This window comes from Tenrec ecaudatus, chromosome 10 (assembly GCF_050624435.1).
Source record: "Tenrec ecaudatus isolate mTenEca1 chromosome 10, mTenEca1.hap1, whole genome shotgun sequence".
Lineage (NCBI taxonomy): Eukaryota > Metazoa > Chordata > Mammalia > Afrosoricida > Tenrecidae > Tenrec > Tenrec ecaudatus.
The window spans coordinates 26,140,608-26,156,248 of record NC_134539.1 but is presented as its reverse complement, the minus strand read 5'-3'; the positions used below and the strand labels follow the sequence as shown (position 1 = coordinate 26,156,248).

The 15,641-nt window shown below is 47.3% G+C and overlaps 1 protein-coding gene across 1 annotated transcript in view; it reads right to left on the bottom strand.

Moving 5' to 3' along the window:
• TEK (TEK receptor tyrosine kinase) overlaps window positions 1–15,641 on the bottom strand; it is a 99,359-nt gene that overhangs the window by 22,876 nt on the left and 60,842 nt on the right. Inside the window, exons 6-12 of the mRNA XM_075558946.1 lie at window positions 15,359–15,499; window positions 12,976–13,104; window positions 12,225–12,376; window positions 10,542–10,686; window positions 6,330–6,491; window positions 4,439–4,573; window positions 1,054–1,341 (exon numbers count right to left, since the gene is read on the bottom strand). Of these exons, the coding sequence (XP_075415061.1) occupies window positions 1,054–1,341; window positions 4,439–4,573; window positions 6,330–6,491; window positions 10,542–10,686; window positions 12,225–12,376; window positions 12,976–13,104; window positions 15,359–15,499 (1,152 nt within the window). The remainder of the gene's footprint in view (window positions 1–1,053; window positions 1,342–4,438; window positions 4,574–6,329; window positions 6,492–10,541; window positions 10,687–12,224; window positions 12,377–12,975; window positions 13,105–15,358; window positions 15,500–15,641) is intronic.

Below are 15,641 nucleotides of genomic sequence, written 5' to 3'. Positions count from 1 at the left end.
TCATTGGGTATGTTTGGTGAGATTAAGGAGGACTTTGTAGATCGGTATTGGACATATGGGCTAATGTTGGACTTAGGACTTGGACAGCACTGGGTTGGATGCTTTCTTGATGCACACTTACCCTTTATATAAAGCTCCCTCTTATGCATATGAGTTTCTGTGGATTGGTTTCTCTAGTCTACCCAGACTAGCACAGACTCATACCCCAAAAGGAAAAGTTCAGCACTCACTGCTATCAAGGCCATGTCACTCGCAAAGACACTCTAGGACAGAGTAGAACTCCGCCCTCCCCCGCCATGGTTTCTGAAGCTACAAATATTTCTGGGAGCAGAAGCTGCCTCTTTCTCCCATGAATCAGCTGGTGGGTTTAAACCATCGACCTTGTGATTACCAGCCCAACACAGAACCCATGATGCCACCAGGACTCCTGAAATTTTAGCACAGCCTGCCTAAATAATTGCAAATACAAATTCATGGTTTTTTAAAAATAGGTTTATAAGAAAACAAAAATAACTGCCATGTAGTCCAGTCTGACTCCATGACTCCGTGTGCTTTGGAACAGATTTATGAGGTTTTTTTTTTTGTTTTTTTTTTTTTTTTTTCTTTTACATTTTATTAGGGACTCCAACAACTCTTACCACAATCCATACATATACATACATCAATTGTACAAAGCACACCCATACACTCCCTGTCCCAATCACTCTCAAGGCATTTGCTCTTCACCTAAGCCCCTTGCATCAGGTCCTCCTTTTTTTGGCTGTGACCCTTCTGAAATGGAACACCTTCCCGAAATAGTACTCCCCTCCTAAGGAGCCTCCCAGTGGATTTGAACCGCCAGCATTGTGGTTCATAGCCAAATACTTAACCATTGGCGCCACATAGGTGGCTAAAGGAGATTTGATATTGGAGACAGCCACTAAATCTTCATCCACAACTAACTGCGTATTCCTAAGAAATAGGAATTCCTAAGAAATAGTCTTGAGATGAGTGGAGTCCAGACGCAGAGGCTGAACCCTGTTCCGTCCAGGCTGGGCCAAGGGAGGTACTTACTGTCACTCAGGGTCCAGGCAGTGAGACCTTCACTCCACTCCCCCTGGGCCTTGGTGTTGACTCGGGCGCGGACGATGTACTGCTCCCTGGGGTGCAGGTGATTCAGGAGCACTGAAGTGAAGTTGCCAGGGACTTTGATGCTTTGCTGATCACTCCTCACCTGCATGGACGTTCTCTCCACTTCAACGTAAAAGTCATCTTCGGAGCCTGGAAATATTGGTTGCCAGGTCAAATTTAGAGTGGTCTGACTTTTCGGAAGGAGACTGAGCCCTTTGGGAGGCGGGAGACCTAAGAGAAAGCAGACAACTCATTATTTTTACATCCGATGAGAGGAAGACATCCCCAAAGGGCAGCTTCAAGCTGTAACAGGCTTCCGCAGTGCCCTCGCACAATCAGAGAACCAGAGGCTAAGCATCGTGTCTTTTATTCAGCAAAATGGTAAACCTTTGAAGTCATTTTAATGCCCTACTTGGGCAAGGTAGTCCAGGGGTGCAACCCCTTAAGAGAATGATTTAGAGACATTTTTCAAGAGTCCTGGAAATGCCCAGATACTTGGGCCTCAAAATCTGGCTTATTCTAATGAAATAATCCCAAGGAAGAGAGAAGAGAAAAACTACGTGGGAGGAGCTGTCTGTTATGACATTAACTATAGTAACAAACATTCAAAGGAAACTTCAGTGCTGAGCAAATATGATATAAATACTTAGAGGATTATGGAAGAAAAGAAAAATACTTATTACGCACCAGAAAGTGGTGATCTGTAATGTAAGCCCCACCCAATTTATGATAAAAGTTATAAAACAGAAAATCAGTGAGAAAAAAGTAAACTTAAAGAAAGGTCATGGCTACACCTGGACAGGAAAGAAATGGATAAAATGAAAAACATAAGGGGGAAAACAATTGGCCCAGGTTGTGTGTTTCTGTTACCCTTCTGAGTGATACTTTTATGGCAACTTTTGGACTATGTTTTAGCAAGGAGTGTTTCAGACCTCATAACAGCAGTGGTGGCAGGACCAGGCCTCAGTCTGCTCTGATCTATCAGGGTAATGGCAATGACATGCTAAATGACATGCTGCCCGGTTATGATAACCTACAAGAATTTGGGTTGGAAAGATTACATGCGAGAGACCCTCTAGGCTTTGTGAGACCCGGAGGAGGACACAGTGAATGGTCATTTCCCTTTGGAGACATGGTTTACCCTTCGCTTCTCTTCACGCCCCCCCCTTTCCTACCATACATTAACAACAAGCTCCCTTTCCTCCCCTCCTGACCTCCCTGGCCTTCACTCAACAAACTTATAAATAGCATAACTGTTGGATGAATTAAGAGGGGAAAAAAAACAAGCATCAGCAAAATTCAAAAGCTGGGAAAAGGAGAACCTTTAAGAATTCCTTTCCTGCCTACCGCTGAGAACTACTTTGATAAATTCCAAGAAACCTCTCAATACATCCTGGCTGAAAGATGGTCTAAGGACTGAAGACAGTGCAGCGTGGGACTGTGAAGTGCCTTAGGTTGTCTTCCATAAATACTTTCCATCTGAGTCAGATCATAACTGGCCCCTTTTGATTATTCATCAATAACCCGAGAGAATTAACTGCCATCAGCCTGCTGACACACGGGGGTCCCTTTGGTCACAGCGGTGGAGTTTCTCTTCTATAGCTGACAGAGAATGGTTGAGGGCGCCTGTTTTGCTTGTTGCTTTATTTATTTGTGTTTGGTATTCACAACCCAACAGGCGTCAAGGAAGCCGTTTCTTGTGCAGTGCCAGAGAAGCACTTGAATTCCATGTGGTTCTTCAAGGACAAGGCTAGTCAGATGAAAACGAGCTGGCTGGTATGGAAGAGGGTGGGGGCCTCTGCCAGGGGTGGGTCATCCCTATAAGCTGGACGCTCTTTCTACCTTTCTCTAGAAGATTCCATATCCTGCCGCCTTTAGGAAATGGACTAGAGCACGCCTCAACCGTCCTAAAGTCGCGACCCTTTCATCCAGCTCCTCACTTTGTGGTGGTGATCCCCCAACCATAACATTATTTTCGTTGCTACTTCATCACTGTCATTTTGCTATGGTTACGAATCGGGCAGCCCTGGGAAAGGGTCGTTCGACCCCCACAGGGCTCGCGACCCACAGGTTGTCATGCCCCACAGGGTGAGAACCGCTGGACTAAAGCACGGGGGATTCTATCCATTGTGATAAGGAAATGGTGACTCTGGACTCGTGGTGATTATCATAGAAATCAGAGAAGCAAAAAGACGTGGAGGCTAAAGATTGGCTTTCCGCGTTTCTGGACTGACCCAGGCATAAGCTCCAGCATCCCGGGAAAGTTGTGAAGTACTCGAAACGCTGCGCTGCCGTTTATAAAATGGGCAGGCTATTATTCCTACCCTGCAAGGTCATGTGAACTAAACATGTGAACTCGAACGAAGGTCAGGAACCGGGAAAGAGCCTTTGGCTAGGGCCACTCCGCGGTGGTGGCGCGCGAGCGAGCCTGGGCGGGGAACGCTGGAGCCTGGGCATCCTGAGGGACCAGGGCAGCAGGGCATGGGCTCAGCAACACACCACAGAAGGCCAATCCGCAGGACGAGCCCAGAAGCACTGCCTCCCGCGCGCACTTGCACAGTGAGGGCCCAGAACCCGCATCACCTAGAAACTCATCAGAAACGCAACTTCTTCCCAGCTTCAGTCGGCTCCGATCACCTGCAGCAGAAACGCGAGGGCCGGGAGCCCAGCGATCTGCTTTTTAACAAGCCCTGAAGTTTGAGACTCGCTGATTCCGACCCTCGGAGACACGTGTTGGGCAAAACAGCAGGAAAACGCAAAGTGGTTTCCTCCAGTCCAGCCAGCAGGACCCAGGGGCAGAATAGTGGTAAACAGGGCGCTGTTCTTTAGATGACAGCATCATATGCTGTCGTAACTGCATACATGAATTAGTTTGACATTTGAAAACATGTTTGCTCTGGGATTGCTGGCGGATGCATGTGGCCAGGGCCAGGCCTGGCACCTTAAGAAGGAAACAGGAAGCTGGGGACACCGTGCAGGCGCCCAGGCCCGCGCAGTGGCTGCTGAGTAAAGTCCCCAGGCCTCAGGGATGGCATGGCCTTCCAGGGCTCATCTGCTTCCCGCGGGCCGGGCGGCCCCCGGGGCTGCTGTGAGCTCCTTCCCCGGGAGGCAAGCCCGAGGCCGGCCAAATAAAGGAAGCCTGGCGGAAAGTGGCTGGCCTTCCTGTCACTTTCCCCACCCATTCAAAAGCCAACGCTGGCCACCTCCAGCCCCACCCACCCTCTCACCCACCACCACCCTTCCTGGTTCCTGGTCTTCCTTCCTCGGCCCCCTTCCTCCCCCGCCCCGCTCGCGATGGATGCCTGCTGCCTCCGACTGACTCACTGACCGATGGAAGCGGTTGTGAACCGCCTCACGGGGCCGGGATGCCCTTCGCCGCCCTCTCCGCGCCGGATCAGCTGCACGCAGAGTTCGTATTCCGTCCTTGGCTCCAAAGCGGTCAGGGTGACGATCTCGTTTGTCACTGAGAGGAGGGAAAGCGCAGGAAACGCAAGTTGGCATCTTTGACATTCTTTAAACTCGGGCTGCTGTTAGTGTGATGTGAACGAAGGTTATAACAATGGCAGTGTCTTAGACTCAGGGAAACAGTTCCTTCTTGCCGCTCGCATCATTCCCAAATCTAAGGAAAACAAGGCGTTTTAAAGGGCGTTTCCAGGTGATCATCTATATTTTATTAGATGCTATTTCTGCGCCACTTGAACATTCCTCCTCTAGGGCTTCTCATTTGTAGAGCACAACTTCGAAAAGCCTCACCTCTATGGAATGCCGGTCCCATTGGAATAGTCAAAGTAGTTTTTCCCCATCCTTTCAAGCACATCTACTTACTGGCCTGCAGTCAAGCTAACCGGGACAGAAACTCTTAAGACGGTTCCGATGAGAGAACTGCTTTGTGAAGGTCACAATGAAGTCAAGTATTCAAACGCAGGTCCTTTAAACGAATCGTGTGTGCCTCTTATTTTTTCCCTTAGCTATTTTATTTGATCAGTTTCTATATATTTCTCCATGAATATTGAAAAAGTAAACTTTTGCTTATTTCAAGATAAATTCCCAGCCACTTAAAATAATAATGGGGTATTCTTAAAAAGTTTTTGGGAGACGACTTTGTGGACACCCACTTGTAAAAAGAGACAGTGGATCACTAAAGCCTTATGGTGAGGGGAGTGAAAATGCCTTTGTAATAAGGACCAGCCATTAATGTGGACAAGCATCCCTCCAATCAGCCTGGTGTCCCTGAGATCAAGGCTGTTGATGGAGTCTGCAAACCACTCTCAAGCGCTCGGCAATATTACACGAGGACCTTTTTCAAAGCAGCCAGCTCCGCTGGAATTAGCCCAAGGACCCTCCCTTTCCCCTGCTGTTTGGTAACTTCCTCTGTTATCGACATACACTGGGCCCCAAACTCCCCACCATCAAGTCTGCGGAGGCCTAGTGAGCCGGGCCTTAGACTCTTCATGAAGAGATACAGCGCACCTGTACGTATGGCTGGGAAAGATCTCCCTACAACATGGTACAAGTAAAGATGCATGGCTAGTCCATAATAGTCCATAATTTGTGTTTCGAAGTCGATTTAACTGATTTCATGCAATGTTGGCATTTTGTCAAATGTTTGTTTTCTTCTTCAGGAAGTTTGAATAGAAGCATGTACCTCTTTTGCCCACTCCTTTCCTCCTGTGACCCCAGCGAGTCAGTCACAGCTCACCTTTCTCGGGTCCAAATCCCTCCAACACCGTGGGCGTTAGAAGTATGAAGGTCAGAGCAAGATGTGGAAGGAAAAAAATAAACAAGTGGGAGAGCAGAAAGAATCACATCTGGGATTTAGGGGGATTAAAGTCTCTGTTCTCTCGAAGGCTCTGGATTTACCGGTTTCCATATTCATGGTGGAAACATGTATTTCTTATGCTGACCAAACAAGATTGAGTGATTAAGACCAGAACTGAGGATCCAGAGATGTCTGGGAAGGAAACGTATGTACATGGGTATCAATATCATGTCCTGATGCAAGCTGGGGTACGTCCCTAGCATGCAACGGCTTCCAGAAAGTTCACCCTGGCACTCCGAGGCGCCCTTGACCTCTCTTCCTGTCTGAAATGAAACCCTACGCTACAGTCACTACCTTGGGTTAGAGGCCCAGGGAGGGAGAAGAAACTTTCTACATGTGGGGAAGTTGTTTTTCCCTTGGTGCAATATTCCCAGTTGGGCCTCGCTTGTCCAAAACTTACCTGGAATATCTTGCCAAGCCTCGTAATGATTAACAGGTTTGTATAGAAGCTTCTTGGATTTGATTGGTCCATCCCCAAAATATGGCTCAGAGCTGATGTTGATGACAACAAAGTTATGTCCAGTGTCAATCACGTTTGGGGCATTCAGAGGCTTTGGAAGAACTAAATAAAATATCAGTAATCAGGTTAGTCAGACTGTAAGGTTTTGTTGTTCTTAGTGGGGAAAGGAACTGAGGGAGTGCTTCTACTCTTTCCAGAGACTTTTAAAGAGTTTTCTGCCCCAAATCAGCAGTCTCATCCTTTCTGATGTCCCCACCTGGTCCCGGCGCCTTCAATCCATTAGCTACCAAATTCTTTCTTGAGATACGAGTGTTCCTTTGCTCAAGTGGATTCCCATTACACTTAGGACCAAAACACCACACTCCCTGCCTTGGAGTCCAAGCTGATTCACAGTTGACCAATTGTGGGTTTCTGAGACTGTAAGTGTTTACAGGAGTAGAAAGCCCAGTTTTTCTCCTCAGAAAGCTGCTGGTGGTTTTGAACTGCCGATCGTGTGGATTACAGTCCAACAGTAACCACTACAGCACCACAACTCTTAGGACCTTAACCCGGCAGACCTGGCTTACTCTCCAGCCACCTCTTCCTCTCGTCCAATGTCCTCCTGCCCCATTGGTCCCCTTTCAGTGTGCCTAATGCACTACACTCAGTCCTGTCTTAGAGTCTTTGCAGAATATGCCACCTCCCACCATCTTCCTGGCTAACTCTTACTCATCCTTCAGCTATCAGCTCCAATCTGACTTCTGCAAGGGACCTTTCTCCTGGGGCCTCAGTTAGGTTTTTCTTTCTGAAGACTTTCACAGAACCTATATTTCTAGAGCTGTCTAGAAGTGCTGTCTAGAGCTTACTACTGTCTAGAGCTTACTATTCTTTGTGGGTTTATGCGATGATTTAATATCAGCTGCTCCCTACACCAGTGCTTCCCAAAGTGGGCATTACTACCCCAGGGGGCATTGGAATGATGGGGTGGGGGAAGGGATGAGGGCTACAAAAGCAGATGCCTAGACTTTATTCTAGATTATGGGATATAGTACAAACCATTTTAATTGCCAAGGTTAGGGGACACGGAGAACTTTTTTTTTTTTCTGAAGAGGGGCATTCATGATCTAGAGTCTAGACCACGGACGAGGAACATCCTATAAGCAGTTCCAGCCATCACATTGGGGGTGAGCTAATTAAATGTTTGATCAAATTATCTCCAAAGCCCAAATTCACTGCCATCAAGTCAGTTCTAACTCAGAGGGTTGAACTGCCCCTGTGCGTTTCCAAGACTGGAACGCTGTGAGAGTAGAAAATCTCATCTCTCTCCCATGACTCAATAAAGCAAGGTAAGTTTTAAGTTGATAGTTTTGTGGCCTCAAATGATGTTCTACATATCCAAATGGCCTTGGTTCCCCACCCTTGGTCTCAAGCATGCCTTTCCAAAGGAGGAGTTAGGACCTCCCCCAGCCCAACTCTGGAGCAAAAGCTTGTTAATGGGGGAGAAAATTTTAGGTACTAGAATGATTGGTGACAATGTTTCTGTGGTATTAAAATTCCATACTGATGGAAGATGGTTTTTAATAAAATGACTCCTTAAGAGACATTTTAAAAAATATTGGTAAGCCCTGCATTAGGTGGAGAGCTCCCTTAAGGAAAGGACTAAGTAGGATTTGTTGACCAGTACCTACCAGTGCTGAGTACATGTCTGGCTGCTGAATTGCCATTCAGCTCTATAGTTACCATTTGTCCAACCTCCTCAGCATAGCATAGTGCTGGTGTTGCTTTCTTCCCCTTAAGTATGTTAGGTAGTGAGGAGTCTTTCATTTTTCACGCAGAGGTCATGGGCATTCATTTCTTTCAGCTATATGTGTAGGAGTGGAAGGGCTAGGTCATAAGGCACGTTCACCTTTAGTATGTATTTCCAGTTTTTCACATTGATTGCATAAATTTGTACTCTGGTAGGAAAGCTTGGTCAATAGTGTCTGTGATATACTATATAATTAAAGATGCTGGTTAATTTTCTTAAGGCTATTCCCATTTTGTGGATATCAGCAAATATGACAGTGAAGAGGCATCAATGGATATGCAGACAGGGTGGAGATGCTTCTGTCCATTTGTATTAGACACGGTGCCTTTCACTGAAAAGTAAAAATTAGGAATGACTCTAGTTGTCAACAACATGGAATGCTTTCTACTTCTTCCTTCTTTCCCACAGGTAGCAAACATTCCTAGAAGCTTAAAAATAAGTTAGTTTTGTCTGTAGTGATATTTAGGTTTTTGGTGTCAACATGGTTCCCATAGGAGCATGTGGGTGGCATGTAGCCTATCAATCAGGTCACAGCTTGATTGGAGGGCAACTGAGATAAATGGCTTGCTGGAGGTGGGTCGGTCTCTCTCTCTCTCTCTCTCTCTCTCTCTCTCTCTCTCTCTCTCTCTCTCTCTTTCACTTTCCTGCTATTGAGACACTCGGAGAGCTGGAGGAGCCAATGTGGAGACCCTCACTAGTGCTAAGATGCTTCCACCGCCATTGGATCCACAAGACTTTTAACCCACAGGCCTATGATCTTCCTGCATTCTGCATCATTGTTTGGGACCGTGTGGGTCTGAACAGGGCTTTATGGACTAGTATTACGGAGGAGTATCAGACTTATGGACTTGATCTGAACCGGGCTGGGATGTTTGTGTGATATAGAATTACCTCCATATAAAGCTCTTCCTTATACATACATGACTGTCAATGGATTTGTTTCTCTAGTCAACCCACCCTAACACATCTGTATATCTTTTCTTCCGAGGACATGGAAAATGTTATTTTGATCATATGAATGTTGTACTGAATCAAAAATATTTTTTCTTTTTGTTTTTTAAGTAATCCAAAACTACTAAGGTTTGTGATGAAGTTTACCTAGATCCTCCTGACAGAAATGAAAATCTATGAAGCTACATTTATACAACTGCTACAATTGGTTTTCTATAGAAATACGTTCAGGATATTTATATTCATTTAATTTTGATTTTTAGACCTCTGGGATTTCCCCAAATATTCCAAATCAAGTCATAAAGTTAACTAAATATAAATAACTTTGGCTATCTTGCTTCCTCATCTTTTATTTAAGAACACCAGAAAGAAGAAGGGTCTAGCAGAAATGTTCAGGCTTTGGAATCAGGAGACACAGGGTCAAAACTAAGATTTGCTGCTTATCAGCTCTACTGCCTGAGCGACGTTAACTAAACTCTTTGCACCTGTTTCTTCACTGGTAGAATGGAAATGGCAGTGTTTATTGTAAAGGACCCTTAGAAGGATTAAAGTACGTGATGCACTTTGTTTTCCCAGAATATACACCAGACAGCTATTCATTGTATTTGTCTAAATGGGCGCACAAGTAGCTTCCAAATTCTAAATTCCTTCTTGTTTCTATGTACACCCGCCAAGTAAACTTGGATTTACTCCATCTTACTTCTTCTCCTCAATTTACTTAGGTAAATTTGAATTTTAAAAGACTAATTCATAGCATGAAAGAGATCCACAAACAAAATGTTTAGGGAAATATCATTACTAGGTGCATTGTCCCCAATCTAATCCCAAGTGTCTTGTCCTTTCAACCCCTCATTTCATCTTCACAATAGATCGACAAGTGATTCCGGTTGCCATCTGGTTGGCACTGACTCGTGGCGACCCCCATGTGCGTCAGAGCAGAGCTGTGCCCCATCAGGGTTTCAGTGGCTCACTTTCCAGAAGTAGGTCATCAGGCCCCACTTCCCTGCTGTCAAATACACCTGCTACCTCTGGCTGGACTTAAAATGCTAGACAGTCAAGCACTTTACCTGTTTGTCCCATCCAGGGATGGCTCCACTAGCCCTAAGGGGCAGGTAGTAATAGAAGCTTCCTTCAAGAAGATGAAAGGCACAGAGTTGCTTACCCAAGGTCATATCCAACGTTACCAAGTGTTCTAAACAGAAATAAACCCACTATTGGTTGACTCCAAAAATCACAATCTTCAGCCATCAGTTCCACTGTCACGCTTTTTTCCCCCAACTTTGTCTCTTGGGAAATTTCTAAATGACATTTTAGTGGCCCATCTTTATTTCCCTCTCGAAATAGCATGTTTCCCCATGATACATAAACACAGCACATCCGGGATCCAAGCTCTTCCTCTGGGAAATGGAGCTTACCTTTGACAGAAATGTTGAACGGCTTTTCCACCATCCCGGCCACTGTGTTCACGCTGCAGACCCACACTCCTGAGTCTGGGGGCAGGATCCGGTGAACCGTGAACGTGGCCACCGAGAGATGGTCCGTTTGGTTAAAGTCTTTCGGCTGGAAAGGTCAGAAACAAAAAATAAAAGTGCTAGGAAGGTGTAAACAAAAGGCCCATAACACGGACTCCCTCTCATTGTTTCCTAAGAAGTTTTCCAGGCAAGATGAAGAAGCCAAATGCAATGCTAATATAAATACTGGCTTCTTTCCAACCTTATTGTAGTAATCCTGAAAGTTTACGTTGGATCAGAGCCTTCTCGAAGCCTGCCGTCCTATTTGTGCGTCTGACAGTGTGAAGTAAACACTTACAAGCAAGAAGCCTGTTTCCTTTGAAACAGCTCCTGGCAACACTTATTCCTTCCCGGTTTATGACAGCCATGGTGGGGTGGACGGACGGAGTGGCTTTCTGAAGTGTTTAAAGGGCAGCGGAGCAAGGCGTAGTGGGAGAAGGCAGGGCGCTAAAACTACGCGGGCATGGCTGCATTCACATCCCAGCTCTGCCATGTTTTTGTGGTTCCTGTGTTAGGCAACCCAGCCGACTTCCACTCGGAGTATAGACAATGACGTGGGAGGAGGCCTGGTGGCAAGGGGTTAACCACTTGAGTGGTGCCCAAAGCATTCTATCTGCCCCATGGGGTCGCTGTGAGTTGGAATGGGCTCCGTCACCATGGGGTGGGTTTTCAGTTTCCAGGGTAAGTGAGATGTTAGGGAGAGAGGGTTGGCCTTCACTCGATGGCAGCAAAGCACCTAGGAAAGAGTTCAGAAGCCGTCAGGGTGCTCCTCTATCTGAGTGTCGATGACACCTTCTCCATCTCCTGTTCCCTACGAGTCACGTGAGTGTCTTCTGGTCAAGTTTTTTCAGTCATCTTTGAGAGAGAAGCAAGGTAACTATTTTAAGACCTTCAATTTTCTGCAACTCACTGCTGACAGAGAGACATTTGAGATTGTCAGGGGAGGGAACGGAGGCTTTTTGGAAAGTAGCATCGTTTCCAGGGCAGGAGCATGATCATGATTTGGTTCTACTAAGGACGGACATTGGCAAGGAGGACAAAATCAAACTATAGAGAAACCAAACAATGCAGTCAGATCGACGGGACCATATGTCCTAGATTCTAAATTCATGGGCAGCAGATTCAAGGGTGGTCTACCTCAAGTCAAATCAATTATCCTGCGCCATTTCGATCCATAATACCCTAATTGCTTATAAGAGCAAGTTAGAAATAGACCACTCATCTCTCTATGTCCTGATAACATGGATTCCCTGCTGTGTCATGGATTTAAAGTCACACTTTCTGGCCTCTGGGCCACCTCATTTACCCTGATACCAGGACTATGCCCTCTCACGATGAGTGCCAGCCAGATACCTGGTTCCACTGGTGGGCATAGCCTCAGCCTCGCATTGGGTCAAGTAGCTCTAGGAACTAGTTCTAGGGTCTAGGAACACGGTATTTGTCAAAGCTAGTCACAGCCTTGGCATTTAGTAAAAGTTAACCACAGCCTGGCCCAGGAGGGTGTGCGCCCTGCATGGAGCCTGCAGGGTGATGCTGTGCTGACAGCATCTGGTGGTGACCGGGGGTCAAATCAGGCGTGGTTCTTACCTGAAGCACTGTTCCATCGGGCTTCACCAGAGTCATCTCCTCCTCCGCAGGGAGTGGCCAGCCGAAGGCTTTGCAGATGAGGTTAAGTTTCCCGCTATTGACTTCTATGTGCTCTGGCAAATCCTTGATCCAGGGGGTCCTCCATGGCATGCCTGCATGGAGCAGCAGCAGCACTGTGACGCCCTTCTGCAGCACAGCAGTCACACACACACACACACACACACAGCATCTAGCGAGTCACGCACGGCGCCCGCGTCTCTGCCATTCTTCTTGTCACCACACGACAAGCTAGTATGGCGCGTACTATGCTGTCCCAGTTTTAGAGAGGAAGAGGCTGAGGCAGGCTCTGGACCCTGGCTCACGGGCAGGCCTGCTGGATAGTAGAGCCCGCAGCCCAGGGCTGTCGCAGGCTGTGGCGGTCCTCCTTGGGGCACCGGGGGCGGGGTGGGGGGGTTCAGCCTCGATGACAATGATCTTCACGACCGGATCTCCCCAGACCGGACTGGTCAGTCCCTCTCTTGCTTTTTAAAGCAAATTTGTACAGATCCACCCACCCCGTCATGGGCTCAGGGTCCCTTTAGCAACCAACTGAGGACACTGCTGACTGATGTGTTGCCCTCGGTTGTGAATGTGAGAGGGATAGCTCATCAATTGGGAGCCCCCAAGCGGTAGACAGATGGCTAGGAGGAAAAGCCAGTTCCCAGAGTGGTCGCATCTGCACGGCCCTGACTACAGTGTTACCTTGCTTTACCTTCTCTCTCACACCGGAGCCCTTGCCGCCCAGGGGAGCAGAGGCAGCCCTGGAACCGATCACACAGCGCCCCATTGGTGCACCCGCACCTCAGCTTACAGTCTGGTCCGTAATAACCAGGCTGGCAGGCTGCAAAGACATGGAGAACCAGTATGAATCCAGCAGGGAGGCACAGGATGCAGGTAGATCGTTGGCCAGCTTTTGTTGCTGGGTCCTTGCTCCTTGGGCTATCGGCCTTGTGAGTCAATAAGGCAGTGTGGAATTTATCTGAATTGCTGATTGTGGCAGTTACGTGAGCTCCTGTCAACTGGAGGAAGGGGTAGAGTCTAGCCTGACAACCTGTTGCAGCTTGCTGACCTCATTTGGAGGTGCGGACAGAGATAAATAGCTCACCGGAAGCCAGAGACATGCTCTCTGCTTTGTCTCCACCCTAGATGTGAGACATTCCTGTTGAGAAGCACATGAAGCTACACTGATGGAGCCAGAGCCCTGGAGATGGAGGAGCCACATGGAGACCCACACCGGAGCTGAGAAAAGATGCTCTCACCACCACTGGAGCCACAAGATGTCCCACGCACTGGTTTGTGACCTTCCTGCATTTGGTGTCATTGTATGGCTGTGTGAGTCTCAAGAGGAAAGTATAGACTAGTATTGGACACGTGAGCTAATATTGGATTTAAGGACTTGATCTGGACTGGCTGGGATGTTTTCTTAATATACAGTTGCTCTTTGATATAAAGTTCTTGTGAGTCTCCCTGGATTTGTTTGTCGAGTCTACCTGGACGAACACACTGAGGAACTTGAAGGGTTGGGAGCTTTGCCTCCAGGAGCGTTGTTGACGAAGTGCAAGCATAGCGCAGGCTCCCGGCAGCACAGCATGCAACCTGTGCCCTGAGGCAGTTTTCCTGTTGCCTTGGTAACATGGAAAGTTTGAGCTGGCCATGTGATTGGTAGTCTGAAACCACCTGCTGATCCTCAGGGGAAAGATGGGGCTTTTTACTCCGGAAAGAGTTAGGGTCTCAGAATCCTGGAGGGCAGTTTGACCTTGAGTCAGCATGGAGCTGGGTTTGGGGAGAGACTCATTCGCCAGGAAGGACTGAGACTGAGCGTCTATGCTTTGTGCAAGCTCATCCCTCATCCTAGACCCGAGGACAATGTTCACCTGTGCCTGTGGATTTGGGGAAGCTGCATCTGTAAGATTTTCATTTGCATTTTTACAAGAGGAACTGGGTCTCCTGCGGCCTTCATTGATTTCTCACCTTACGGTGTTCAATTCAGAAGCCAGTTCTCATATGTACGGTCCCCCACTGCCGTGGCTCCTCCCTGTTCTGTCGGACTGACACAGCGCTTCTAGGGACCTGAGTGAAGTGTGGCATATGTGTCTCTGAAGCATATTTTTGTGTGACCCTCCTCCCCACCTCCTTACTAGAAACCCCTAAACCAGCACTGAACAATATGCCATTATCACTAGTATAAATTGAGACACACTAGAGCCCAAAGACAGGGATAAAGCAAAGTGAAACATCTCATTTCCCCCAATTGATTGGCATGTTGGAATGATCATTGTTTCAGCATGCTGCATTAAGTAAAACATTAAAATTCATTCCCCCTGTCATTTTTCTTTTTTGATGTGGTTACTAGGGAACAATTAGATCACAAATTTAATTTTTAGATTCTTACATGACTTACATGTACATGACCTAATACATTCTGTAGTTCTTTCTGTTCCTGCTCATGCTCTGCCCTAGAGCATTGTGGACGCATTGCTGGGGACGCCACCCTAAGACCGTGCAGGTCACAGGTGGAGAGCGGCCCTTTGCAAGATGAACACTGCAAAGCCTACTTAGCTGCAGGTTCCCATTGGTTATCGTGTGACAGTTGCCAGGGAGCCCCATCCAACAGGACAGTAAGCCTTTGAAAGGGGAGGGGGCTCTGCCCGAGTGAGGCCCACAGCAGATAAACCCTGAACTTCCCTGCATTTTCAGGCTCAAATTCTGTCTGGATAGAACCTAAAAGCTCTGATTTGTAGGCTCTGTTGGAAAGCAAAACAATCCTCTGGCCCAACAACCCCACCTCCCAGCATCAGCTCCACCTGGAAGCATCTTAGAAATGTCAAGTTTCAGGCCCCGCTCCCAGACCCATTCAGTCAAAATCTGGGTAGTAATAAGACCCCCCCGGTGATGCTGGCCAGAGTCTGCATGTGACAGCGTAAGGAACTTTGTATGAAAATGACTCTGACTCAAAACAGAGGTGATGGAGCAGCCAAGGACTATTCTAGACTCTAAACAGCATGTGATTCCTGTGAACTGGCTCTCCTTTGTGCACCGACTAAAGAATCATCAGTTCATAGTTGCCACTGGCGCATATCCAGGGGTGAGCATACCTTCATTGCACTGTAGACCCTTCCAGCCTGCGGCACAGGAACACCCATAAGGGTCTGGGAGACAGAACACGTAGGACTTGCATCCCTCTGGGCCATTGCAGCGTTCTCTGCAGGTTCTGCCAAATGTGTGCAGCTCACACGCTTCAAGGCAGAGGGGTGGGGGTGCAGTGGGGGAAAGTGAGTCACAGTGAAAAAAAGTGCAACTCTTTATCATCAATGGCACTGAATTATTTATGTAGAAATTGTTGAATTGGAGAATGTTCTGAATACCATTTAGCCACAA